This window comes from Echiichthys vipera (assembly GCF_963691815.1).
Source record: "Echiichthys vipera genome assembly, chromosome: 17".
In the NCBI taxonomy this organism is placed as follows: domain Eukaryota; kingdom Metazoa; phylum Chordata; class Actinopteri; order Perciformes; family Trachinidae; genus Echiichthys; species Echiichthys vipera.
The window spans coordinates 14,940,354-14,966,710 of NC_139842.1; the positions used below are offsets into that span (position 1 = coordinate 14,940,354).

A 26,357-nucleotide genomic window follows, 5' to 3' on the forward strand; every position below is an offset into this window, starting at 1 on the left:
TCTCTCATGGTTAGAATAGGTCAGGAGGACTGCTATCCTCTACCCACAACCCATGTCCAAAGATAACTGGATAAACGCAACACACATGCCCAACTGCATTCACCTGAGTGGTGAAACATCCTACCATAATCTACGGGGCTGCAGGATGCGCTTATCTAATGGCACATCTGTTTAATTTTTAAAAATCTAGAATGGAACTAAAACCATGTGGTGAGTTTGTTTCTCTTCACAACAGTCTGAAGAGGGCAATCAGTTCAATGTGTGTGTCTGACCCGTAGGACGAGGGCCTCCTCTTGTGTTGGGTGTGCAAAACTACAAATTTGCTACATCTGGATGCATGCAGTAGCTCAACCAACAAGACATGAGGTCACATATTTAACTATTTCATAACTCGGGATCATTTGGAATAAAACCCTAGCACTGTCCGAGACATCTTGAATGTAATAATTGATTGTGCCAGTGAATGTCAGTGAAATGAGAGACTGAATTATGAGCACAATAAAAGCAATTCATAAAAGAAAGTGGACAATAACAGCACAGGATTACAATTTAACTATTGATTTTATATGAATGAGGAAAACTTTCTCTTGAAACTGTAACTTCAAATGACACTGTTATAGCTGAGAAGACCAGTCTCTTTGTATTGCCATTTAAAGGTTCAGTGTGTTGGATTTAGAGTGATAAATGGAATATAGTATTGATAAGTGTGTTTTATCTAGTGCATAATCACCTGAAAATATGAATGGTTGTGTTTTCTTTACCTTAACATGAGCTGTTTGTATCTACATATGGAGCGTGTCCTGTTCCACAGAGTCCGCCATGTTGCACTGCCATTTTTCAGCAGTAGCCCAGGACGCACAAACTAAACACTTGCTCTAGATAGGGCCATTGTGTCAGCCACTGTAGTTGTCATACATGCTTGGCACAGAGGATAATTTTTTTGATGTTTGCAATCTGCAAATCAACGCCAGATGCCACTACATCCTACACACTACTGTTTAGATTTGACCTTTGGTTGCATCACTTCCTGTTTAAACTTCCTCATTGCCATTTGCTGAGATCGCCATTTGAGAAAGTTCAATCTCTCCTTTCCTTCGACAAAATGAACCTTAAAAATTGTTCATTTGGCATCATGATGATGTTATTCGGTGTAAGTAAAACACAAGGTAAGAAATGGAACATTGTGAATATGTATCTCTCTCCTGTTTCTTCAGTTTTTTAGGGTTAATCTTTACTTCCGGGAACTATGAGTCTTGTTTCGGTTATGCTGCCTTGTTTAATGTTTATACAGAGCTAATTACAACTATATTGTCTTACAGAATTCCATCAGAAAAACATTTCCTGCACTGACGTTAAGTTTGCCGAGGGATTCAGGTTCTTATATGGATGTCCTAAGGGAAGACAGATTTCTGTGTCCCTGTTTGACAAAAAGGTGTTTTTGTTTTTCTTTTATACTCTGTTGAAGTCCATAGTTGTTTTTAAAGGCTCTAAGATCCTCTGCTGTTTATTTTTAAAGAAACAAAGACGGACAGAAGGGGAAGGAAGAGAAAGTGAAAGTACACTGACGTTTTTTGTTATTGCTGTTTTCATAACAGACTAAGATTGCTTATGCTGATCTCGACACTAAAGTTTTCAATCATTTGGATGATGTGATGCACATGGACAACCATTCGGTCGTTACAAAAGACTGCAGAGACGTGCTAGTAGAATGCATAGTTCACGTGGTGAGTCTCCCTCTATTTAGATATGTAGAATTGGATCAATGAAACTCATATCATAAATGTGCTCTCACAATATCAATTTTGATTTTGCTTTTCAGGGTATCAACCATATAGAAGACAGCTGTGTGATTTATACAATGACTGGTAAAATGACTTATTTACTGTATATACGCACTGTACAGCATAAATACATACCATGCATGATATACACAATCATCCCACCTCTTTATCTTAAACAGAGCAAATTGATCCTGGTCGCAATGATTCAACAACACCACAGAACCTCAAAAGTGAGTGAAAGTTGATTCTGAGAGACACTGTTATTCTAGTGCCTCACAATATTTTTGATAAATAACTCAAACGAATATTGGATGATAGTATTTTGCTTTGTCATTCAGTTGGTGTAGCAGTTGGTGTGATCCTTGCTGTGATAGTGCTCTCTTGCTGTTACATTTTTTGGAAAAAGTGAGTTCTATTCTATTTGCAATAACAATCCACTGTTAATATAATTTACACATTTACATACACAGCGTCTTGCACGGATTCAGAAATGTTTGGTTGTTTCCTGTGACAGGACGCGGCACGTCGCAGCTGGGTTTTGCTCTTGTCTCAGAAAGAATTTGTCTGAAGCAGAGAGGGGAGAGACAGAAGAAACTAGGTCAGTGTTACTCTTCACTGCATATCCACAAGTTGGTCGATAGTAAAAAAAAAAAGTAAAGAAACGAAGAACTTACTTTCCTTATTGACGATAATCATCGTTCAAGACTGATTAAGGACCCACACCCTGCGTTGGTTCCTGGTGGCGGCTTGAATGGGATTAAAGTCACTGGTACTTGCCTACCATCCTGCGAAATGCTCAGGCCCTTCCTGCATCTAGGAAACGATCAAACCATGCATCCCAACCCATCCACTACACTCTGCTATTGCAAAAGGGTTGCTACTACCTTACTACGAGGGAGGGCCAGCCACCGTTTAAACTAAATCCTGTCTCTTTGCTACGGTCTCAGACTGAAAACTCACCTGTTCAGACTGCACCTTGGTCCATGAATCAATAAAACATAGGTGCATATACTGTTATATACTATAGGCTTTCTAAAATGGAGTACTTAAAGCCCTTTTGCCTATTTGATAATTTTTCTGTACTCCCATGATTCTTGCACTGTTTGGGCCGTTTCTTCATGGCTGAATGCATTTATTGTAAGTCGCTTTGGATAAAAGCCTCAGCTAAATGAATGTAATGTAATGTAATGGGAAAATGTGAAGCGAGCTAGTCACTGTGGCGAATGGAGGTCTTGAACAACACTACATTTATTGCAATAGGTTTCACATTAGCTGTGATGCAAAATTGTTCCAGCACCATTGTTTGGCCCACATCCGTCTCTGAAATTGACCGTTATTTTGATCTCCCCTGCATACCTGTAAAGTTTTGTGACTCTATCTACTACGGTTATCAGGCCACGGGCGTAAAGAGGGGGAGCAATGTCCCCTTCCATACTTCCAATGCCCTTGCTCGGACCACACCCATCTTCGACCTTCATTTTGATCTAAACAACACACCTGTAAAGTTTCATGATTGTATTTTGCACAGTTGAGTTGCTATTGCAGTGAAAACATCTTTCCATAGGCAGATAGATATTAACACCACCATACATATCACAATTGAGTTTTTTAACAAAGCAGTGTAACAACTCATTTTAACTTACTTGTATGTTTGAATGTTTCTTTAAGACACCCCGAAGGACGTGAAGTCCAGGAGGGTACAGCTGATGATTTGGACACAACACATCAAAACGGTGGAATCAGGTGAATACATTCTCATCTTCTTTTTTTGTCATTATAGGTTGAATGAAATATCTGTCACTGATTCACGTGGAAGTGATGAAAATGATATTGAGCAAGATAACACCCTTGGAAGTGTGCATGTTCACAGGCTGGACTGCCACGTTAACATCTGTGACCTCTTGTTAACCTGTTTCTCAAAACCGTCAAAGTGTTTTCAAATAGCAATTGGAAGTCTAGACTGTAATTTGCTAAAAGCTACCTTTGTCTCCATAGTATTGATCCTGAGGCAGGTGGCAAGACTCTTCAATCCTTGAGTCTGGACCGCAACTTGAGCAACAAGGGAATCCAGCCGACTAAAAAGTGTGAATTGTTTACTTTTGCTTTTGCTTTGTAGCCTATTTTCCTTGAGGGTTTAGGTGAAGTGTAGCTTTAACTTGACAGGTAGTGAATGAGATTTCTCAGAAAAGATTCAGTGCCATTCTTATCTGTTCTGCAGTGGAGACACAAGTGCCCCTGACGTTAACAGAGCCTCGAATCATCAAGCCATGAACAGGTAAGCTTTTGATGTAGGATGGATTGTCTGTGTGTTTATCATTATTAATTTGAAAAGTTTAATCAACACTATTATTCAAAAATGATTGTATTTGTTTGCCTCGGGAGCTTGAGGGATGATCCAGGAGGAGTGAATGACAACAAAGGAAAAGACCTTGTTGGGTAAGTCTGCAGTCTAACTATCATACTATAGAGTTGAAGAGATTGAAAAAGATGTACCTTTTTGTATTACATTCATGGCTCTGTGAGCTGAGAATGTTTCTTATTGAAGATGATTTTGAATGTATATTATGTATAGCTTCCAAGAGTCTATGAGTAGTTTAGTAGTATAGACCTACTGCGGTATTTGAACTAGTTGCTGTAATATAATTAGATTCTTAATGTGTTCTGCAGTAGGTCTAACTCAACAAAACAACATACATTGCAGATCAATTAAAGCCAATAGCACCAAGTCTAAACCACAAATAAGAGCTACAGTAAGTTTAAGCGACCTGAGTGGTACGGCATTGTCAATGCTGCTGCTATTAACTGGCTAGCTCCGAGAACACTGTCACTAAATGAGCCAATAGCATTTTCACCTGTTGGGTGGTCTTCGTGTTGTCTTTGTCCTCAGGAGCCACCATCTTCTTGACCCTGTTGTCTATTGGTATCAGCCTGCTGCCGCCCATCTGTTTCGACTATTTCCTTCTTCATTTGGCGCCAGCAGACTTTTAATGTCAGCACTGCTGCTAGCAGGATTTTGCATGTCACTGGCGTCTATCTGTAATATATATATTTTTTAATTATTAATTAACTTAACTTACCAAAAAATCGCAGCATCATCAGCCTTGTTAGAAGTCTGCTCTTTCTTGGAGCGATGCCGAGAATGAAAAAAGGCTGATGAGCTGCCGCTTGTGTTTCACCAGCACATAGTAACAATGTAAAAGTAAAATAATGCAATTTTTTTCGATTAATCCAAAGATAATATTGGAGCTAGCGTTAGCTAACATGGCTATTGTTGGCCCAACCCTAACCAAAACTCTCGCAAGACTTAGACTTATCCTAAACTCAACCATTCAAGGTCAAAGCCTATCCTCATCCATCTCAAGAGAGTTTGGTCAATCTTGGGTTCCCATGCTGATTTAATTTGATTAATTCCACCTGAACCTTCAAAATTACATGGAGGGATTCGTAGGGGTTGGGGGAAGAGACGACGGTCAGTATGACTACACCTGCCTTGTTAGATTGCCAGTCTGAGCATGGATAAGATGAAAACAAGCAGCACCAAATTTATATACATTTAGTATAATATAGTATTTATTAGTTCTGTAATTTTGATCTCCACTGTATATATATATATATATATATATATATATACATATATATATACAGTGGAGATCAAAATTAATATATATATAAAAAATATATAATATATATATATATATATATATATATATATATATATATATAGAGAGAGAGAGAGAGAGAGAGAGATTTAAATAGCATGCCAGCACACCCTAGCCCAAACTCTACAAGATGCCAGAATTAAGGTCTACATTTTCAATTGCTGGCCTATAGCAAGACATATAAAACTATTATTTCCTAAATATTTGAGTTACACGAAAGGAAGTTCACGTCAAGTCAATCAGATGACTGTAGATTGATTTCAAAATGAATCCAGTTTAACTTTAATTTCATTTTCTCCAAGGTACAACAACTGCACAGAGGCAGTGGAAAAGATACATAATGATTCCATCTGTTAACTGATAGTGGATGTGCATTCTTCTACAGGATCAGGGAAATGCACAATGGCTGGACTCTTGGTGATCGTGGTCCTGATGATCATGGGAACGAAGGACAACCTCTGCTGTTGGATCAGAGGTGAGGCTGCCTCTTGCTCTCTGTCACTCTGCACTCTGCCCAGAAAGAAAATCTCTGTCGCTTTCCAATTTCCAGTCTCCTTCATACCTTGTTTCATTAAGCATGTTGCTGCTGTTTGGACAGCTGTCAGGAGAAACTGTATGAACTGTTACCCCCAACTCCATTCCAAATCTGAAGGGCCAATCTGAACTTCAGAACGTATCGTCTGCTCGGAGTGAGCATTAACCGAGCGTTGCTGTTTCTGTCCAGAGGCTCATGTCTCCATTCTTTGTTGTTTCTGTCTCCAGAGCTGCCATCCAACATTTTGACATGACAGGTGAAGCTGTAGCTTTGGTGAACAGGCACGGCTTTGACCTGTACCAGGTCAGGGGGTGCTCTACTGCACCAGTAAGTTAGAAGTTTTCTAGATCTTACATTTTCTTTTAAAAATGCTCTTTTTATGTTGTCTTTGTTTGATTTGGCTATTGTTTTGTTTGCTGCAGGAGACTGACGTGGAGTCAACGACCAACATGAATAACTAACACATAAATACAGATAATAATAATAATAATAATAATAATAATAATAATAATAATAATAATAATAATAATAATAATAATAATAACCTATAAAGGCTGACAGTATACAACAAAGTATTCTCACATCAGGCTATGTGGTACATTTACTGGTAGCTCCTTTGTGATCAAGTCCAGTACTTTTATTTAAATAATAATTTTCATGCGTTGCTCTCTTGATGAGCATGCTGTCTTTTTTCACAATGTTGGAATATATACTCTACAAGCCCTATGTGCAGAATGTTCTACAATTACAGCAAGTTAGAATCAATCTAATAACGCAAGTTTTTCTTCACAGAAAATTGAGAAAATCCTGTTAAAACATTATAACATTATAACAACACAAACTGGAGGTTTTGTTACTGAGAATATTAAGTGCATGGTTTGACCAAAGGATGGGTGGACCAGAAACCAGTCAGAAAAAGTACCACAAACACAGCTGTGAGAAAACTAAATTATATATATAGGTATACTGCAGTGTATTAATACATATTTATAATGTATTATATAAAAGGTTCTATATTATATTATACCTCATTCGAATGAATTCAATGAGATAATGCATAACGATAATGCAATGTTTTTTTTTCTTTTCTACTGTATGTGAGTTGTATTTCATTATCCAATCAGTTATAAGTCTGACTTTACTTCGTCGCTGCATAATCTGGCAACATGTTTATTATTATCACCTGAATCACCTTATGATTCAAGTGCTGTTCACTCTGCATTTGAAAATTCAGTGAACTTATGATTCAGTGTTTTTCCTTTTGTAGCTCATGTACTCATGTGCATTGCTTTTGCGTTCCAATACAAACAATAATAAATACAACAATCATATCATAAATGATGGATTCTGGTTATAAGTTTTAAATAAATGGTTTACTTCACATTGGGTTTCACTGGTCATTTTTACGCAACTCTGCACCTGGGGTATCAACTTTATACCACAAGGGGGCAGTAAACAGTCATGAGTCCTAAAGTACAGCACTGAGGTACATAGGCAACATAATTAAACCTTTTTTACTTTTGTTGAGTGAGGCAAAAGCAATCAATGTGTGTTTAGTTCAGATAGAAATAGCTTTCCTAATGGTGCTTAAACTGACATAATATATTTTACATACAGTATTTATATGATCAACAACTGTGGGTGGGTCTTAAATGTTTTTGTTTCGATAAATCAAGGCCTTATAGAACAGCTGATTGACTACTGTGTTTCTTTAATGCATCAGTGTCTATGCTTTGTTTGATGTCTGTATTTTCTAGCATATCACTCTGATTACGAAATGTATACATTATTTATAATAATAAAAATAATAGTAAATCAATAAAAAAACAAACAAAGTAAAAACATTACAGATCACTTGGTAATTAAAAGGTTATATACGTATGTTTCAGTAGTTAAAAAGATTTGCTGCCCCTGTGACTTGATGTATGGTAGTAATTACACACAAACACACAGGGGTTTGGGCGGAATTTAATACATCTCTTTTCTCTATCTCTTGGGATCTGCCGAGAGTTGCCGTTAGTCAATGTCTGATTCTATTTTAAGCTTCCCTAAATGTGCAATGACCTTGAAAAAGCCCCCTTTTTACCTCGCAGATGGACTGAGTACCAAGAAGAGAGGGGTCAGAGGCTTTGTTGCTCATGTTTGGTATGTCAGTGTGTGAACGTGTCACTGTACTACCAGTGAAAAGAGGGTGACTGAATGGTCAGTGCCTTAGAGATGACCCTCTAAGGGAGTTTCATAGAGGGGACATGAGCAAGGCAGGGGCAGGGAAGATGCATGGATGGGTAGGGAGTTCGCTCATCATGACATGCCACCATACATGTACAGTGTACACTATGACACTATGAAAAATTACTTGTGAGAGGCTGTAATTATGGATGAATCCTCATGCTCTGATGCACATAATAATTAGATATTGGCTAATTAGTTACCAATCTCACACCACTGTGAACGGTATGATGAGCCGTCAAGGAAACAGAGCTCAGTGGGAGCTTGAACACTGATCACTCCACATTGGGGATGAGAAGGCTTAAGGAGAGGTAGATTTGCAATAAACCAGACAGTTAGTTGTGTTACGCGCTTACTCTGGAGTGTACTAAAAGGTCGTCTATGGTTGTGTGCTGCTGCGGCTTAACAGACAGCTGCAAGCAACAGTGCTGCATTCAGAAGTCGGTAAGCGGTACTCAGTTATTAAAAGATTACATCGGGGATCATACCACACTGTATGATTAATTAACCTTGACTGATGCATTGTAAAGATGAATCCAGCTGAGCAAGTATGCCCACAGGTCTGCATGTACATACAGATACATATGAGATGGTTGAAAGCATCACTGTTCTCTGTGATACTGACTCAGGGTTACTGTAGTGAAACAAAGCCTCGCTCTCTCCAGATTAGTATGGGACCCGGTGTGCTCCTCCCTGGTGTGTAAAGCTTTTACTAGTCCCCATCCAAACACAAGAGTTTTGTCTCCTAAACTGACAGCTTGGTTTTTTATTTTTTCATCTCTTTGATCATTTTGTGTAGTATACTTTGGACACAGACCAGCATTTAGCATAATCATCACCCAAAACCCCCGGTTCAAATCTGCATATGCATACAGTGTGCGGTTCAAAGGGGAGCTGACTCTGGAAGGGGCTGGGTTGCTTGGATTCAGTTCCTTGTATCCCATGGTGCACAGATGAGCCTTACAATGCTGTCGTAACCTGCAGGACAGGCCATGAATAAAACATAACCACTGTATTAGTGCTTAAAGACATCTTTTCATTTCCAGTTTGAATCATGAGGCAGGTGTATTGAAGTTTATGTGCGCATGGCACAGCACGAGATTGATTTTCGTAGAATTTCTGGATGCTGTTATACACTGGCACATTCATAAGCACACAAGCAATTATGCTACACATAAGCGTAAAATCACATACACAACAACTGCGTTCCCAGAAAAACCCTGAAGCATGAACCATTTATATTTTCAATAGTTTTTTATTAATATGTGCTGATACAAGGTCGCTCTGACCTGCGATGACGCAAACACTCACAGAAAATCATCCCCTTTGGCCCAAGCAGCTGTCAAAGCAACGGCCGTGAGAAAATAAATAAAAAATTAAACAAATTATTCCTCAAAGAAAATGGAAATAGAATTAAGCTGTTATATTAACCTCAGTTTACAAATGTCTCAATGGTACATAATAATAACTGATTTATTTCATATAAAAATCACAGAAAGCTCTGGAAATGGTGCTATATGTATAACCCCACATGGTACAAGGTCAGTACTCATTTCTACCAATGCCTACAGCCTGTTGATGTAAAACCACTAGCACCGAATCATTTGTTACCATAAATGTAAGCATTTCAGAGATGTCCAATACTGATAAGGTTCTACTGTACTTTTTTAACCTGGACCCTTTTCCCTAAGTGACTAATGGGAACAACATTTTTTTTCATAAATCGGTATAATATTGAGCGAGAGCGCAGCAGCCCAGCAGCCTTGAACCAGGTGGCAATGTATTTGAAAAAGGGCAAGTGCGCACTACCAAAGTATGTTTCCTGAAATGCTTGTTTTTGCCACAGACAGGCTCAGATTGTTATTATAAGTGTCTGACTATATTCTGGAAAGATGGCAAAGTCTTGTTCTGAAATTTAATTCTGAAATCTCGTTCTGAAATCTCAGATATTGACAGAATCTAGTGTTGGTGAACACAAGTGAGAGAGAAAAGCATCGGAGTGTTTGTGTTTTTTCAAAAGATTTTCAATAAATACAACGGTATCTTTGGATAGGACAGGCTGAAGCAGTGGCTAGTTGTGCTACAAATGGATCCTAACCAATAAAAAAATGAAGATGAACTCCTACCAAAGCACATTTTCCAAAGGAAAAAGAGTGGAGAGCTGCAAACTTAGTGGAAATAGGCTAATGCTATTAGCTCAACCGGCATCAATAGTCTCTCACACAATAACAATCTGAAATGTGTCAGTGGCAAAAAGAAGCACTTTTGATGTTTATTGTTGCTGGGCTGCAGGGCTCTTGCTCAGTCCTGGACTATATTCAAAAATTATTGTTACAATTAGTCATTAGATACAAACACATAGAGTAATAGGGTCCAGGTTAAAAAATACTGAAATCTCCCTTTAATACAACCCTTAGCTGATACTAACAATAGCCCATTCACATCCGCTATAGCCAGCTATTCTACCTCTGATGATGGACACAGATCGTCTTGGGCACCGTTTGCTGGCCTGTCCCATGGGCAATCGTGGGATGGAGATCACTACAGCCAGTCACATGCAGGCATCCCCCCCCCCCCCCCCCACACACACACACTCTCAGAGACAGTACACTCAAGGAAGAAAAAAAAAAAAAAAACATGCCTACAGATTCAGAAGGCTCCATCAGATACATGTCTTTCTCCTCTTCAGTGTATAAAACTACCTGACCTGACTGAATATGTGTATTGTGTGTATGTCTGTGTTTCAAAAGATATGTTTATTTTGGACCTTGGGGTCTCTATGTAGAATGTTCCTCACATGTTTAACATTTGGAGAGGCTCATCCTACACAAAATACCCTCTGATGTTGGTCCCACCCTGTGCATCAAAGATTGCCTGAATTGCTGGCACAGCTCCCCAGACACATATTCAACACGAACAGCACAATCCTCATCACAGGGTCTATGCCATACCCCTACATATTCTTAAAACGACTCTATAAGTACTGTATTCAGCAGTCGTGTGGACACGTAACAAGAGACCAATAACAAAATAGTACTACTTTATTGTTTACATTTGCTTTTTAAAAATCTGTATAGGAAAATCCTGGCGCGTTTGTTAGCACTCTAAGATTCTCGCTGTAATCGGCTGATGCGGCAGTGGATTCATTTTCACATTTATTTTAAGGAAGCATCCATTAGACCAAACAACAATCACGTCATCTTTCTTCCTCTACAGGCAGATTTGTTTTATTCAATGAACAAACTTGAGATGTGACATGCCAGCTTGATCAATTTAAACAATAAAGCGATAACCTCTGGACTGTAAACCACCAACTGAAAGCCATCTGAAACAAAGCAGCACATCCATCTCCTTATCTCCGGATCGAGTCCTGCAAAGCCTCACTGCAAACCCCCCTCGCCCGCCATCCCCTCTCTCTATAACCGCTTAAGGCTATGAATTTGTGACATCTGTGACATCTCTGCTGATGTTGTCCCCCGCTCTGTCTCCTCTTGGGCCAGCCTCTTGCAGACATAATGACCCCCTGCTCCTCTGCTGCTGTTGAACTCACACACCACTACAGCCTCCCCTCCAAACCACCCTCCTGGAGTGATATGGGCCACACAAATCACGGGTAAAAGAAAAAAAAAAGGAAAAAAAGTCTACAGTATATGTGAAAGGGTCAACTGCGAATAATCGGACTGTAGGTCTGCTGGGACCACTACTGTCTAATGATAGACTGAACAATGCCACAGCTCACTCTCCACTGACACTATGCTGCAGGGGTGAGACAGCACTGTGTCAAAGGTTGGGCTTCCCACCTTTTTAAACAACTTCCCGCCTAACAACTGGAGCACATGCATGTCGGGCTTGCCACCGTGGTGGAACAGGAATTTTGTTAACATTGGCCAACAAAGACAGAAAAAGAGCCGGAAAAGAGAGCGAGGGCGAGTTCACTGCAGTAAATTAGTACCCACTGTGTTATTATTGTAATCACAGGTTCGGAGGGGTTTGAATGGTAGAGAAACTCCCGTTGTGTGAACCTCCATCCAACAGCATGTGCCGTAGACCTTCTACAGTATAATCACCACCATTTACCACAATACAGCACTTCTCTGTTTATTGAGATATTAATCTGGGATAAACAAAGCTTTTGACAAAACAAATTAACACTCTCAAAGAAGCGCTGCACTAATGGAGTCCATTGAGATTGATATTAAAATGTGGATGAGATGGGTAGGGAGGTGGGAGGTAGGAGGTGCTGTAAAAGAGAGAAGCAGGCCCAAGGTGACGCACATTCCTCCTCTCACGGGGGGCGCCTGTCTAAACAGTGTTTCTCCCCCTGGGGTGGGTCCCAGCTGAGCAGTAGAGATCAGCGTCAGCACATTATGTCAAATACAATAAGGGAGGGATGGAGTTAATGATGATGATGATGAGTATGATGGGGCTAAGATGATATGATGATGGCCGTATTGTGTTTCCCATTAACACTTCCACCCTGGAGTGAATTGTTTTGTTTTCAGTCCTGTTTTTTAAAATACATTCAGTTGTCCTCAGCTGACCAGTAGAGTGCCGAGATCCGTGGTTCGCATCGTCTAACACTGCAGCTGAGCAGAATACATGTGCGTATTGTCTTCTCATTTGTAAACGACAGCTCCCAGGTTCAGCTGCAAATCCAAATCATGTACCATTACAACAGTATTGCACATGTCGCCCCTATTATGGCTCAAGTGATGAAACTAGTGCCTTCTTTCTGAGCCTCATCGCGCTCCACGGCCCATACAATGTTACTTACACAAGTGATTTGAATAACAAGAATAAATGGTGGCAAATCCTTGTAATCCCTATCCCTTTAAATGTGGTTAACCCTCTCTCTCTTTTAGCCCCAGGAGCCACAGCTCAAAGCTGTCCTTTGGGTTCTCTCTTAGAAGTGGGACAGCCAGGCCCTAGCCAAATGTCACACTGCAGTGGAGGCATCTATTTTCTGCTCACGTTCTGTCCACACATCACACTCTTTCCCTCGGCGCAGGTTTACGAGGGAGACAGTCAAAAAATAAAAGTAACAATGCCATGAATAAATCAATGTGAATAAATATTCCAAAAACATACATAAAGAATGATATATAAACCATAACAAATACCTATAAATACAGGTTAGAAGAAGGCAAACTCTCATTTTTTTTTAAAGGTCAGACAGATTTCAGCTGGATGAAAGGAGCCTCATGAGTGGCTCTCTCTTGACAGCTAATTTCTCAAATGTATCGCTTGCATAAGATGGCATATTGGAAACGTGTTCTTCCCGATCAGTCAACCCTGCTTGTCATTTTTGTGGTATATAGTTATCTCACGCCTCCCGAGGCGGTCTGATTTCTTCTGTCCTCTTTGTACCTGAACACCACGGCAAGAGCAACTTCCATTTGAGGCGGAGAAGTAATGGCAGCCCTCTGAGATGAGTATCTCCCTTGTCTGATTCAAGTCATGTCACAAAAAAATAGCCTTTCAAATGTGTGTGCACATATAAAAGTCTGGTGCACGCACACGCACACGCACACACGCACACACGCACACACACACACACACACACACACACACACACACTGTAAGTTTATCACACGCAGACACACAACCAGCCATTCAGACACATTCATACATGCACACAAACACATGCACACAGGAGATTAATGAATTGTCACTTAAGCTCTGGAGTAATGCTGAAACCTTTAAGAAACAGCAAAATGCAATATTCTCCAAAAGTAAAACAAATATCACTGTCATACTTGCTCAAATCCATGTTGTATGTTACCTCTTTATATCTTCCAAATAATACAAGAACAAACCAAATCACTTTATGGATGCTGTTGTTTAACCACAATGCTGTATCACACCTGTGAGGCACAGTATGACATTTGACGACATCTATCTTGCTTGCCTTGCGCCTCACACTCCCCGAATGCCTCCGACAATTCCACCCTGGGAATGTCAAAGGTCAAACATTAATAACGTGTAACAGATTATATTACATAAAAATTGTGCCAGGATTTTTTTTGTTCCGTTTTTCATTTGTATAAATAAAAATCTACTACACATTATAATCTGTCTCTCTCTGCCTTTCTCTCTCCATTGGATCACTAAGGATTTTTCAATGAATGGCACAGAAGAGCTAGAGAGAGAGAGCGAAAGATCGAGCAACGGGGGGGAGAGAGAGTTTATCATTCAGTTCACAAACTCCAAAACATTTTATTTTTTTCTTTCGTTGGTTTGTTGCAGTACAAGAAGTCATTTTTCATAGTATTTGTTACTCTTTGTTGCTTTTGATCATCTGGTGTCTCTATTTACATAGTAGGAATAAAGTAGATTCATGTCTGGTTCCTATGTACAGGCTTATACCAATTGGTCGACCAGTGCGTTTGCGGCGTTTACAGTCTTGCTTGTCACAACCACACACAGGAAACATGTCCACTTCAACTGGCTAGGCTCTAACAGCAAAGTACGGGGGGGGGGGGCAACACCAGTCCGCTCTTGCAGCCCCCAGTGGATGCAGACCCAAAGTCGACAAAGTTGAATACTCTTCAAAAGAATAGCAAGGCAGTCATTTAACTTTTCAAATGCCTAAAGCAAACAACCAGAGAGAACAGTGGAGAGGATTGGCCAGTCTTATGGATGCAGATTCTCCTGGTCTGGAGGGGTGGTGCAGCACTTCCTCAGTCTCCGTCTCTGCCTCTACTCCACTTCTGTACATAGTCGACGATTCACAGCAAGAGAAAATGAAGGCAACTACTCTGAATCAGCTCCCACTGCCTGCTTGGAACAAAAGCTCTTTTTCCCTTTTACTGGATGGAGAACTGTTTTCACTTTTGATATTCAGTAATGAGCACTTCTGGATGAGTGAGGGGATATGTGTGTGTGTGTGTGTGTGTGTGTGTGTGTGTGTGTGTGTGTGTGTGTGTGTGTGTGTGTATGTGTGTGTGTATGTGTGTGTTTGTGTTTGCCTTGTGAATGTTCTAGTTTCTGTTCTGGCTCAATAAAAGATATTTTTGGCAACAATGAAGAGCTTTCTGTGAGACATTTTTTTAGGTTATAATAGTGTACTATATTCCCTGTCTCCACAGCTAACTACTCTTATCACATGATGACTCAGAAAAGACCTATGGATGGTAGGAAAGGGAAATGAGATAAAATATAAAATTATATTCCCATCTCCGGAGGCAGGTCTGAAGAGAAATTACATAATAAAAAAAACTTTAACAAATTTTTAAAGTTTTGAAACATCTGACGGTAAAGGGGGTGAATCGGTACATTCAGAGTGCTGGACTTGGCCTTAGGGTACCAAAGAAACTTGGGAGGACTGGGGCTGAAGAGAGCCAATGAATGCTCAGCAGAACGACACCCATCACTCATCTCCAGAAAACGAGGGAGGGTTACAGATAAAGGCTGATTCTGCAGTCAGCCATGACTCCCCCTAAATGTCACTCTGTTTGCAATCTGTTAGTTAAATAAAAGTCAAGAGAAAGAAAGGCAACCAAACAAGCAGAAAGTGGAGGGACGCAAGAACGAGGCGGGCTAGCAGACGACTTTGGCCATCACATTAGTCCCCATTTTCCTCCTTCAGGCTCCAGTCACAGGCTGGTGACCAGCTGCATCTGTCCGTCTCCCTCATTGTGGGCAGGCTCCTGAGCCTGGTGTCCCTCCCCACTCGGTCTCCGGGGTGGAGCCTGGTAGAAGGTCTGCATGGGGGCCCCGCGAGAGCCCAGGGCGGGCCTGCCAGAGCTGTAGTACAGCTCCTCAGGGGGTTGGGCCGAACGGGGGACCACCTCCAGGGGCTCAGGGCTGCTGTCAGGGTAGGGTGAGTCACGCAGGTTGGTGATGCTGGTGTACAGGGAGTCACGTGCAGGGGAGTCTGGGGCTCTGTTACCTGCCTGCCCACCAGCACTCTGGCCACTGTGGCCGCTGTGGCCCAGGCTCTCGGTGAGGTCGGCCGTGTAGCTCTCTGACTCCTCTGGATCACTTTGGTAGAGGACCGACTGAGCTCGCTGCATTAGCAGGGGCTCCTCCAGAGCTTTATAGAGCAGCTCCACATCCTGCGGGGTGCGCTGCTGGCCCTCTCTCAGAAAGTCCTCATCTTCATCCATGCTCATAGACGGCTCTGGCCCGGCCCCTGTTGTCCCCCGACCAACCCCACCATGAGGACGTCCCCTGGCTAGGCTGCCGCACAACCTGTCCCCTACATCACCACCTCCACTTCCTCCTCCAACACCACCTCTCAGGTTGTTGTGCACAAGCTCCGAGATGATCATTTTCTCGAAGGCAGCGGCATCGGAGAGGTTCCGTCGGATGCCTCCGCCTCCCAGTGCCTCTGAGCCACGGGGATTGAGGAGAGGTGGGGGACTGTCTCCACCCCCACCACCAAGGAAGTCACAGCTGCCCCCGCCTACACCTCCTGGGCCACTGCGCAGGGAGTAGCTGTTGTTGAAGTTACCATTCAAGGGCAGAGTTTCCATCCCACAAGGGTCACGGGCCTTTGATAACGTGCTCTCTGGACCCAAACACAAATAGAAGAGAGACAGGAGACAGGGGGTTTTGGCATTATTATCATACAGTCAGATTTAAGTGTAAGCAAGAGAAGAAGAATAAATACCAGATTGTAAAATGATGTGAATTGACCCACTTACTTGGGTCACGGAAGGTTCCTGTGCATCCCAAAGAAAGCCGTGTGGAATGAATAAAGACACTAGTCAGTAAGAGTTCTTTAATGGTAAACATTAACTTGATTCTTGAATTTGTTTTTTAAGACATTTCAAGAGGAAACCATTAAGGGAATAATGGTTCTCTCTGTCTCTCTCTCTCACTTAACATCAAACCTCCAACTCTTACAACACGCACAAACACAAGCACAGTCACATTAACTCTGAGTAGCAGTGATGTTTATTTTACGGCTTTGCTTCAACACGTCACAGCCTTTTCTCCCAAATCACCATCATGCAGCAAAGCAAAAGTCACAGCCGCCGCGAAAAGTGAGAAGCTTGTTCATTTTTTAAATTTAATGCACAGTATGACTTTAATCACCGTTCTTCGATGGTGGTGTGGGTAATTAGACATTCTAATGAAGTGCTCTCCCAACTTCCTCTCCCACTCTCTTCTAAAAATGTCTTGGCTGCCAGGCCTGTGGCCATCAGGCTTGACGTATTGTGCGGAGAGGCTTTAAAATATTTAACAGAAACGCCGCCTTAAATTTCAGTCCTCAGACACAGGGCCTGATACTCTGTGGGTGCCTATTCAGCCAACAACCAGCCGCACACAGTCATAGATCTCCTTTACCAAATTAATATTGGTACTGTCATGGAGTAATTACCAGAACATGTCTAATTCAGCAGTTGTATGCTTCCAGAGAGAGGTGTGGGAATGCAGCAATGCGATAAAACAGCTATAGGGTTGTTTAAAGGAAGTTACAATGGGCCTCAGTACACACTAGTTATAAAGCATGCACACAACCTGTTAGTCTTGACATATTTTGTGCCTAAAATACCTACTGTATATAATTTTGCCTCATTACATGATCAAGAAGAGACCTGACATTGGACAACATCAGCGAACATGTAACCCAGTAATTATCAGTGCTTATCTGTGAAACAAATACCAAAGAACAGACAAAATTGTTGGTTTAATTGAATAGTTTATGTAGAATAACCATATAATGTTGTTGTAGATTACAACTATCGTATCCCCCAAAATGAAAACCATGAGAGAGATGGTTTTGCCTTTTTGAGGGCATATATAGCAAATCGTACCACTTTAAATTGTACCCTTCCTAGAGTCGTACTATTGCTGATGCTACTGTAAAGTTCTTTTATTTTTTTTCAAATGGAAGTAGGAGTAAAACATCTCTCTTTTGAGAAAAGTACAACCACTTCAATTCCATAGGCATGGTATGCTAACCACCAAATTTCAATTGCAAGGGCCTGTTCTCCATCCAACACATTGTTGGAGGCCCCAATCTCTCTACAAGCCATCCCACAGGCACCGGTGCAACTGCACTGTCTGCACTGTCTTTATTTTTGCCCCTGAACTCACACCTGACTGACCTCCACCCAGATGGACGTTCCCTAGCCACCCACCTGTCTGATCCCTTTCTACGGCCGTCACAACTTAAGCAGACTACTTTTCCTCAAGATTTCTGGCAGTCACAGCTGTAGCTGAACTTCAAAATCAATTTGTGGCTACTCTCATGAAGATTCGAGATCTGACCAGATGGCTGGTTAGGATGTAGGCACTGTTTGGCTCTCTTCTGCTCAGCCTAGTGAATCCATCTGACAGCTACAAAGTCTGAAAAAACAACACACACACACACATACACACATACACACACACACACACACACACACACACACACACACACACACACACAAACACACAAACACGCAAGCACTCATGTACAGTAGTGAGTTTGTGTATAAATGTCAAACTACTGACAGAGTACCGGGCAGAAGGACATCAAGCTGAGCACATACCGCATACACACACATGCTGACAAGACTGCGCACACAGACTGGAGTGTTTCTGAGGAGCTAACCAGTAGAGTTGAAGACGCCAGGTGAAGGTGGAGTGAAGCTTTCAGCCAGCAGAGTGTTGTAAGGAGAGGTACCAGTGCGAGTCTGTAACACCGGGTTCGTCAAAAGGTGGTTTCCCATGGTCGCTGCAAGACACAAACATTTAAAAAAAAAAAAACGTTATCATAAATAGGCTTGTATCTTCAAAGGTATGCAAAGCAATCACAGGCAGAGACGCTGCACAAAATAAGTGTAATGCTCCGAAATTCACGTTTCCAGACTCTGTAATAACATCTGGAATCATAAAAATATTTACTGTTTATTCAGATGGGGGTATTTTTGTTATGCCGGTGCTATATGGAGTAATGCATTTCACAGTGTTCTCCTCAATGTTTATGACTGCTGATTGTAACCTTTGAGTAAAAATACAATTGCAAGGGAAAGGTACTATTTGGAGCATTGCCATTATTTTTTTTTCTCTTGGCTCCTGACAATGTAGTCAGATGGAGTAGAACAGTAATGCATGTCATTATGTAGTCTAGGGGTGCAGCCATTGAAACACAGTTAATTTCCCAATGCAATGTGAATGCCACTACAAGACAAATATAATTCATAGAAATGGCACATAGAATGTTGTATAATGCCCATGTATGGCTCCAGCCTAAGGCAACTCAAACAGAAATGCCATGAAATTAAAAATAGGACAGCATGACGGAGAGTAGTCCAAGGCAAAGTGCAACCTTCAGGTCTCACGCCTACCGTTCATCACAGAGCATGTGAAAAGGGAATTCTAAAAAACATAAAATATGCACTCACATAGAGCTATTAATTTATCATTTTCCCCTCATGTTACACTTCCCCTGTCCATCTTTCTGGAATGCTACACAACCACCTCCCCCTCTATTCTCTGGCTCATTCTGCTGTGTCTTGACTCGACCACATTTCCTCAGTTCCTTACGCCAGACATTTTATAAACAACACCAAATTAGATGGGATTAGCTGTCTATGTGTACCTCATAGGAATATCCTGTAGAAAATGAAAACAACTAGCTTTAAGTGGGGAGAGAAAAGTAGGGCAAGGGAATCATGGGAGGGTGTGTGTGTTTGTGTGTGTGTGTGCGTGTGTGTGTGTGTGTGTGTGTGTGTGTGTGTGTGTGTGTGTGTGTGTGTGTGTGTGTGTGTGTGTGTGTGTGTGTGTGTCTGTACACTGTGTGTGTTGTCTTCTGGACACATTACTATTGTCAGGAAGAGATTGTGCTTCATAAAGAAGTGAAGTGGAGAAATCACAGAGATCCGAGATGCCAGTGATAACGATGCACCGTCTCTTTTCCAGATTTTGCCTCTTTAATTACTCCACCATGATAGCTCCTCTCTCTCTCTCCCTTTTCCTCTCCCTCCCTGCACCCCTCCCTAACGCGTTCCCCTTCGTCTTTCACTTTCTGCCAACTGACAAACTTTTCTTAGAAGCCCAGAAAATAAAGGCTTCACAGCACAGTTGTTTGTGTTTGACAGCACAACATGGAATGATCCGCATAGTGTGTCTCCAACAGCCTTGGTGATTGCTCTGTCGTGACGAAAAGCCCCAGAATGCGACCTGCCCGACACCCCCCCCCCCCCCACGCACACACACACACACACAAGCACACACAAAACCATACATCACACATAGCACCCTCTTCCTCACCCTCTGCTTTGCTCCTGTCACTCTCCTCAATTAGAATAATTACCCCCTGTTCGCTCACACGCTAATCAGTTCATTAAAAACAAAATGGATGAAATTAGCATAGAGAGTGACGGCTGATTTAGCAACTGCCTTTGTTGTCATCATCAACATCACCATAACCCCCCCCCCCTCCCCCAAAATCCGTAACCTATCCTGAGCCAACCTTGATCTTCTCCGTGTCACTGATGACTGTAGCGGTGGCACCACCAGTTGCCAAGACAATCAGTGACTCTGCACACAATTTTCAATTCTAAAGTAATCGCTAGTGTGTTTTTATCTGCTGTGCGGAGTTCAGAGGCGACTGCATGCGTCAATGTATTCAGGCAAAGAAGATACTATAAAAAGGCTGAGAGTTCAAACTATTGCGGGGCAATCTAATGTTAACTCGCACACACACATGCAATTCTGTGAAATATTGACACATCAGGGCTTACGTAACTTATGTGAAAGATAATGAAAAAAAACCCAACATATTTCAACAAAACAGGGTTCAAAACCTGTATTAGCAGTTAAAACGAAGAATATATAGGGTTTGCTAATGGAACAATATATTGTGATATTGATCACTTGTCTCCATCGATGTTCAAATTACTTTTTTTATTCAATTGAAAAGCTGGAAATCATAAAACACAGTAAACAAAGCAAAGACAGATAACTCATCTCCAAGGATCTCACTGGCTGCAAACCATTTCTGGTGGTTATGGAGAGTCGAAGAAGAATTATACTCTGTGACAGATGTGATCCATGATGTGGGCAAGTGGCTACATAAACCTGTTTCTTTAAGTGAAAATAGTATTATTTACTTTATGTACTCAGTAATTAGAAATGCACTTAAGTCTGCTTAATTACAGTATCAGGATTTTATTGAAAGCCACCCACACATATATTCACATTAACAGTTTCAGTGACAGCGGTTCCCATTGAACTGCAAACTGAAAACCACCAACCAGCCTTCATCCATAAGTTATTCAATTCATTCAAGCTTTTACTGCTTCAAACTGCTACTTGCTGGCTGGCCCACTGGCTGCAAGGTGATCTGAATCCCTAGTTAACATTAGTACATCAGCCATGCGAACACATATTTTATCATCCTGTATACTGTCACGTGCTCATTTAAAATGGAATAACAGCCTTGGCTCTGTTCACTTTATTCCCATGCATTATTTCTTTTTGTCCAGTTGTTTAAGTCCATATGCTTCGAATCTTTGAGCTTGTGTGCATTTAAGCGTGCATTAACTTAACGGAGGGGAAGCAGAGCAGTGATAGAGGGAGATCTCACCGCGGTTGAGTGTCGGGGTGCTATTGATGTCTCCCGCCATGAAAGAAGATTCCGTCTGCTTTCGAACCGTGTCGTTCCACATCCTGCGGATCCGACTCTGGAAGAAGGAGCAGAGCTCAGTGAGTGGCAGAGCAAACAGACAACAAGTTAAATATAGAAACGCGACGGGTAGACTTTGTAACTCAGTGGGGCTGCTGTAATCAAAACTGCGGGGCTTGCTCTAATCCGCACAGAACAATAGGCAAACATGGCAGACAAAGAGACTGAGGCGTTGGGTAAAGGCACACAGCTATGTCATGTTATCATGAGAGGGGCTAATAAATGTGAGATGTGTAAGACACGATTGCAGTAGCTGATACAATTATTATTTGGAAGCGTGTGGGGAAGCTTGTTTGTTGATAGTGAGGACTAACTGACTATGTGTGTGTACATTATGTGTCTGTGCCATAGCGCATATGTCAGAATGCACAGCATTTCCTGATGTCTTCTCTGGTGGCTTTGTCTATATATAGTATGTGGATTACAAAGGATATCTTCACTAATTAGTCATGTTCTCCTCTAAGCTCAGGGCTGGGAGTAATAGATGTAAACATGAAAGTAAAAACGTCACAACAGAAGTGGGCACGCTTAGCAATGGAAATATGCAATGACCACATCATATATTATGATGTAACATACTTTAATAATTCTCTGTCACTGAGAACAAAATGTATTGTTACATTGGTATATCACTTGCTGCTCATCTTTTTGTCATTAGCAAATTAAAAGAGTGTGGGCTGAAAAGCAAGTTAAGTAAGTAAGTAAATTTGAGTGCTCTGCAAAGTAATTGGTGAGTCATTGGTATTGATCAGCAATCGAACCCCTGCAGGCAGATGCACTCATTTTATTCTCTCAAATCTTACATAACAGATCTTTTAAACAAGGGAAATGTATATCAGCAGTCTGAGAAAAGGTTACTTGTTTCCAAAGCTATTCATTTTGTAGAAAAAAAAGAAGTAATAAGAAAAGTAAGATTGTATCAAGAGAGTCAAATGATTAATGGGAATTTATTTTGTTTCATTCCACCAAAATAAGCTGATTTCGACTGAAATCCTATTGCTGTACAGACATATTTTCTTTTCATTTGCTGAATAAAAAAACAGTCAATTTTAAAAGGTCCCATACTGTAAAAAGTATCTTTTATATTATAGAGCAGGTTGAGACAGACAGTATGAGAAAAACATTAAAGCATGTAAACACGTTCTAGTAGAAACACAAAACACGTATGAACCTGAAAATGAGCATAATATAGGACCTTTAAAACCCAACAGTGGTCTGGTTAAGGATTGGTTAAGATGAAAGAACAAGTACGCCTGCATTGTGTGTGTACTGCTTTGTGTGTTCCATCATTTATATGTGTGTGTGTGTGTGTCTTTCTTGTCCGCACCTGTCGGTGGGCCGCTGCGTGGCGAGCTTGGCTGCCGCTGTAGTAGCGGTTGTTGGCACGCAGGCCCGAGTTTTTCAGGAGCCGTGGGAGCTGGTGGTGGAGGTGCGGCTGCAGCAGTAGGAGTGACGCAGACACTTACTGTACTCCTTATGGACCTGTAAAGAAATAACACCAACAGCACAGCGGGCAGGTTTTAAAGCCACTCATAAACACACAAACACTTAGTTTCAATAGCCTGGCCCTAGTCAGGAGCAGCAGAGGCTTTTAATACACAGCAACAACAAAATGTAATCACTCTGAACATGTATGCTGAATATTACTCAGACATGCACATCCATCCACGCAGCCCAACAACCTTTAATCTGCTTGTTCATAATTACATCCATAACACTGTATATAGTAAGTCTGCACAGACTAGTCTTGTATTGTTACCTTCTTCTGCAGTGCACAGTGGAAGATGAAGATGAACATGCCCTGGAAGGCGTTGAAGGTGGTGAAGAGATAGGCCATGATTACCGTGTTCTCATTGATAAAGAGGAGGCCAAAGGCCCACGTCATCCCCAGCAGGAATAGCAGAGCAATAGCCCCCAGAGCCCATGACCTGATGAAAGTGGACAAGGAAATGTTAACAAATAATGAATTGCTACACAGGGAAACTGACTCCATTTGGTGTGGTTTATTTATCTTTTTTTTTTTTTCTTGGAAAAAGGAGCATGACCCCCCATTGAATAACTCACTTAATGTTATCCAGGCGGCTGGAGTCAGGTTTGAGTGCTGAAGAGTTGCGGATCATCTTGTGTAAAGTGATCATGAGGAAAATGAGGTTGAGCTAAGGAAAGAAGATATGAAGAATCAGATAATTGTGTAGTGAGCTTTACAGTCTACTCCACAAATACTGACTTTGTACGGTTAATAACCTCATAAAGCAAGGTGAAATACTTTTGGTTTGACTGGGTGATATCAAAATACAGAGGGGACTAATACTGTCTGACGGTAAAGTAAAGCTAATACCATAATAAAAATGAAACGGGTCAATGAAGCTCCAGATGAAGTAGTTATCCACTCGCAGCCAGCATCTGGAGTGGCACAAAGGAGAAGAGAGAGTTACACACAACTAAGCTCCTGAACAAACACGCACACTCAGACATTAGCACACACACAGGCAGGCGTGCGCACACTATTTCCCTGTCTCAACGGATTATCTTATGAAGGCTAATCATCAGGCTCTGGCTAAGTGTGTTCAGAAAAGCCAGTCCACGGGAGGTACAAGAGCCGTTCACACGGCACTGCATATTACATTTCCAGCTGGGGGAATAGCATAATTCTACTTCTCAATCTGCAGGTGCAAAAGACCTGTCTTCACACGTACGCTTTCTTGGTCCCCATAGCTCCTGTAGTCTATGGCCGCAGAGATGCCCACCACCAGTGCGGGGAAGCAGTAGCCACACAGATAGTAGTACTTTTTGCGGGAGTACTCGCTCTCAAAGACTCCACCAGCATGAGATAGAGTTGCACACCCTCCAGACACATCCATGAGAAGGCAGCCAAGAGAAGAAATGCAGAATGCGGCAAAGATGGGGCAGGCAATCTGAGACAGAAGCAAGGGACAGAGTAGAAAGAGAGGAGAAGAAGAGGGGAGTAAATATTAGAATAAAGAAGGCGAAATAGTTACGATCAAGGCATATAAGTTATCGAAAAACTGAGTGGACAGAATAGAGTTGCTATCAGGAAGTCATTTTGGACATTCACAGAGGAAAATGAAAAGCTGCCCCCTGGGTGTTTGGCTCTGTGCAAACTCAGTAGTAAATGTTTTAAAGAGTAACTTAATGAGACAATATCTTAATTTTTGTTTTAATTTTTGCTATTAATATAATAAAAACGTTTTCACTTATGTTATGCTGTAACTACAGAAGAGAGGTAAGAAAGATTTTAACTTATTTTCTTTGCCAACATCATTTACAAGTTTGTTTTTTAACAAGTGAAAACACTTTGAAAATGAGCCTGAGAAAAATATCTGACCTGTATTCCGATATGAAAACAAAGACCTTAGAAAAAGTAGCCAAAAAAATTAAATGTCACCACTGCTTTAAAGGATGAAAAAATTCACCACTGCTTTAAAGGATGAAAAAAATGACCCTGGAAAAAAAACATTGCTTTTCCTCTCAGGGTTTTCGTTACGTAACTCGCTGTCATTTTCAAGATGGGAAATACAAAGAAGGACCTGATTCATTTTTCATAAGGGGACACAGGCGTGTCAATTGAGTTTTTAAAGGAGGGGTTTGTAGTGCAGTGTATTTCCTTTTTCAAGAGAAACAAGCAAAACCCTATTCATGAGTGGCACCCCAACAGCCTTGGCAGGTGTGAGGGTAACATGTTTTCTACAAACTCACATGGTAATTCTGTCTTGTCGATGCCGATGAGGAAGAGCAGCTCAGCGATGAAACAGGTTGATGCAGAGGTTTCTTGTGGATGGTGTTGCGGTCGGTCTGCAGGCCCCGCAGGAAGCAGAAAGTGGAGATGCAGATGGCTAGGACACACTAGGGAGATGACAATCCCCACCCAGGTGATCACAAACAGGATCAGTTCATGCATTCGGCCCTGGAAACTGAGGTTCGGGTAGTGTCACAAAAACAAAGATGGGGGAGGGGGTTGAGAGTGTGGGGGGAAATGTTATGGAAAAGAGAGGGCAGAGGGGACACAGTCAGCAGAACCAGACAAATAGAAAGGTAAAAAATATAGGGACAAGGACAGTGGAATAGGAGATGAGGAGTACAGAGATGGATAGGAGAACAGTGGAAGGAAGAAACAATAGGGGGATAGATAGACAAGATCGGGGGAGGGGAGAGAGAAGAGAAAAATTGCTTTATTTAATATTTGTAAATATATGCAAGGAGCTAAAGTGTAGAGGACAAGAGACAAGACGTCCAGAAAAAAAAAAATTACACGACATTCAAATTCATGTGAATGTCAGCTAGAAGTAGCAGGACATGAATTTGTAAGCGTGTGCCTCCCTGAATGTTGGAGTGAAAGAAGGAAAAATAGAAAAACTCAAAAACAAAGAGCTTGTCAGCCTTGAGAGGGTACATTAATGTGCATGTGTGTGAGGGTGTGTGGGACTGAGAGTGAGAGCGAGCGAACGCTAATGCTCGCACGAAATGAACGTCTGCATAAATTACTCAGCTTTCATTTTTACCCGTGTGTC

General features: G+C 41.4%; 2 protein-coding genes across 2 annotated transcripts in view; one reads left to right on the forward strand and one right to left on the reverse strand.

The window, feature by feature from the left end:
* The first annotated feature begins 1,057 nt into the window (after nucleotides 1-1,057).
* LOC310960423 (uncharacterized protein) lies at nucleotides 1,058-7,343 on the forward strand. The gene is made up of 14 exons (XM_083932128.1): nucleotides 1,058-1,166; nucleotides 1,320-1,432; nucleotides 1,596-1,724; nucleotides 1,820-1,865; nucleotides 1,961-2,011; nucleotides 2,120-2,186; nucleotides 2,296-2,379; nucleotides 3,450-3,524; nucleotides 3,777-3,863; nucleotides 4,000-4,056; nucleotides 4,164-4,217; nucleotides 5,826-5,915; nucleotides 6,203-6,302; nucleotides 6,398-7,343. The coding sequence occupies exons 1-14, from the start codon at nucleotides 1,103-1,105 to the stop codon at nucleotides 6,434-6,436; spliced, it is 1,056 nt and encodes a 351-aa protein (XP_083788254.1). The 5' UTR covers nucleotides 1,058-1,102; the 3' UTR covers nucleotides 6,437-7,343.
* Nucleotides 7,344-15,799: 8,456 nt separating this feature from the next.
* Nucleotides 15,800-26,357, reverse strand: part of adgrl1a (adhesion G protein-coupled receptor L1a) — a gene marked incomplete at both ends in the record, with an annotated part of 46,521 nt that continues 35,963 nt past the window's right edge. Inside the window, 19 exon segments of the mRNA XM_083931263.1 lie at nucleotides 15,800-16,716; nucleotides 16,853-16,870; nucleotides 18,751-18,873; nucleotides 21,730-21,826; nucleotides 23,156-23,235; nucleotides 23,238-23,310; nucleotides 23,588-23,756; nucleotides 23,893-23,984; nucleotides 24,167-24,173; nucleotides 24,175-24,231; nucleotides 24,525-24,538; nucleotides 24,540-24,643; nucleotides 24,646-24,712; nucleotides 24,717-24,743; nucleotides 25,546-25,551; nucleotides 25,553-25,597; nucleotides 25,599-25,616; nucleotides 25,618-25,686; nucleotides 25,688-25,753. Coding sequence (XP_083787389.1) covers nucleotides 15,800-16,716; nucleotides 16,853-16,870; nucleotides 18,751-18,873; nucleotides 21,730-21,826; nucleotides 23,156-23,235; nucleotides 23,238-23,310; nucleotides 23,588-23,756; nucleotides 23,893-23,984; nucleotides 24,167-24,173; nucleotides 24,175-24,231; nucleotides 24,525-24,538; nucleotides 24,540-24,643; nucleotides 24,646-24,712; nucleotides 24,717-24,743; nucleotides 25,546-25,551; nucleotides 25,553-25,597; nucleotides 25,599-25,616; nucleotides 25,618-25,686; nucleotides 25,688-25,753 — 2,049 coding nt within the window.

What these genes read in the sequence shown, in the direction of transcription:
- LOC310960423 (XM_083932128.1), top strand. Translation starts at nt 1,103, where the DNA reads ATGAACCTTAAAAATTGTTCATTTGGCATCATGATGATGTTATTCGGT. An exon ending in TGTGATTTATACAATGACTG is followed by an intron (nt 1,866 to 1,960) that starts GTAAAATGACTT and finishes TATCTTAAACAG; the next exon opens with AGCAAATTGATCCTGGTCGC. An exon ending in AATCATCAAGCCATGAACAG is followed by an intron (nt 4,057 to 4,163) that starts GTAAGCTTTTGA and finishes TTGCCTCGGGAG; the next exon opens with CTTGAGGGATGATCCAGGAG.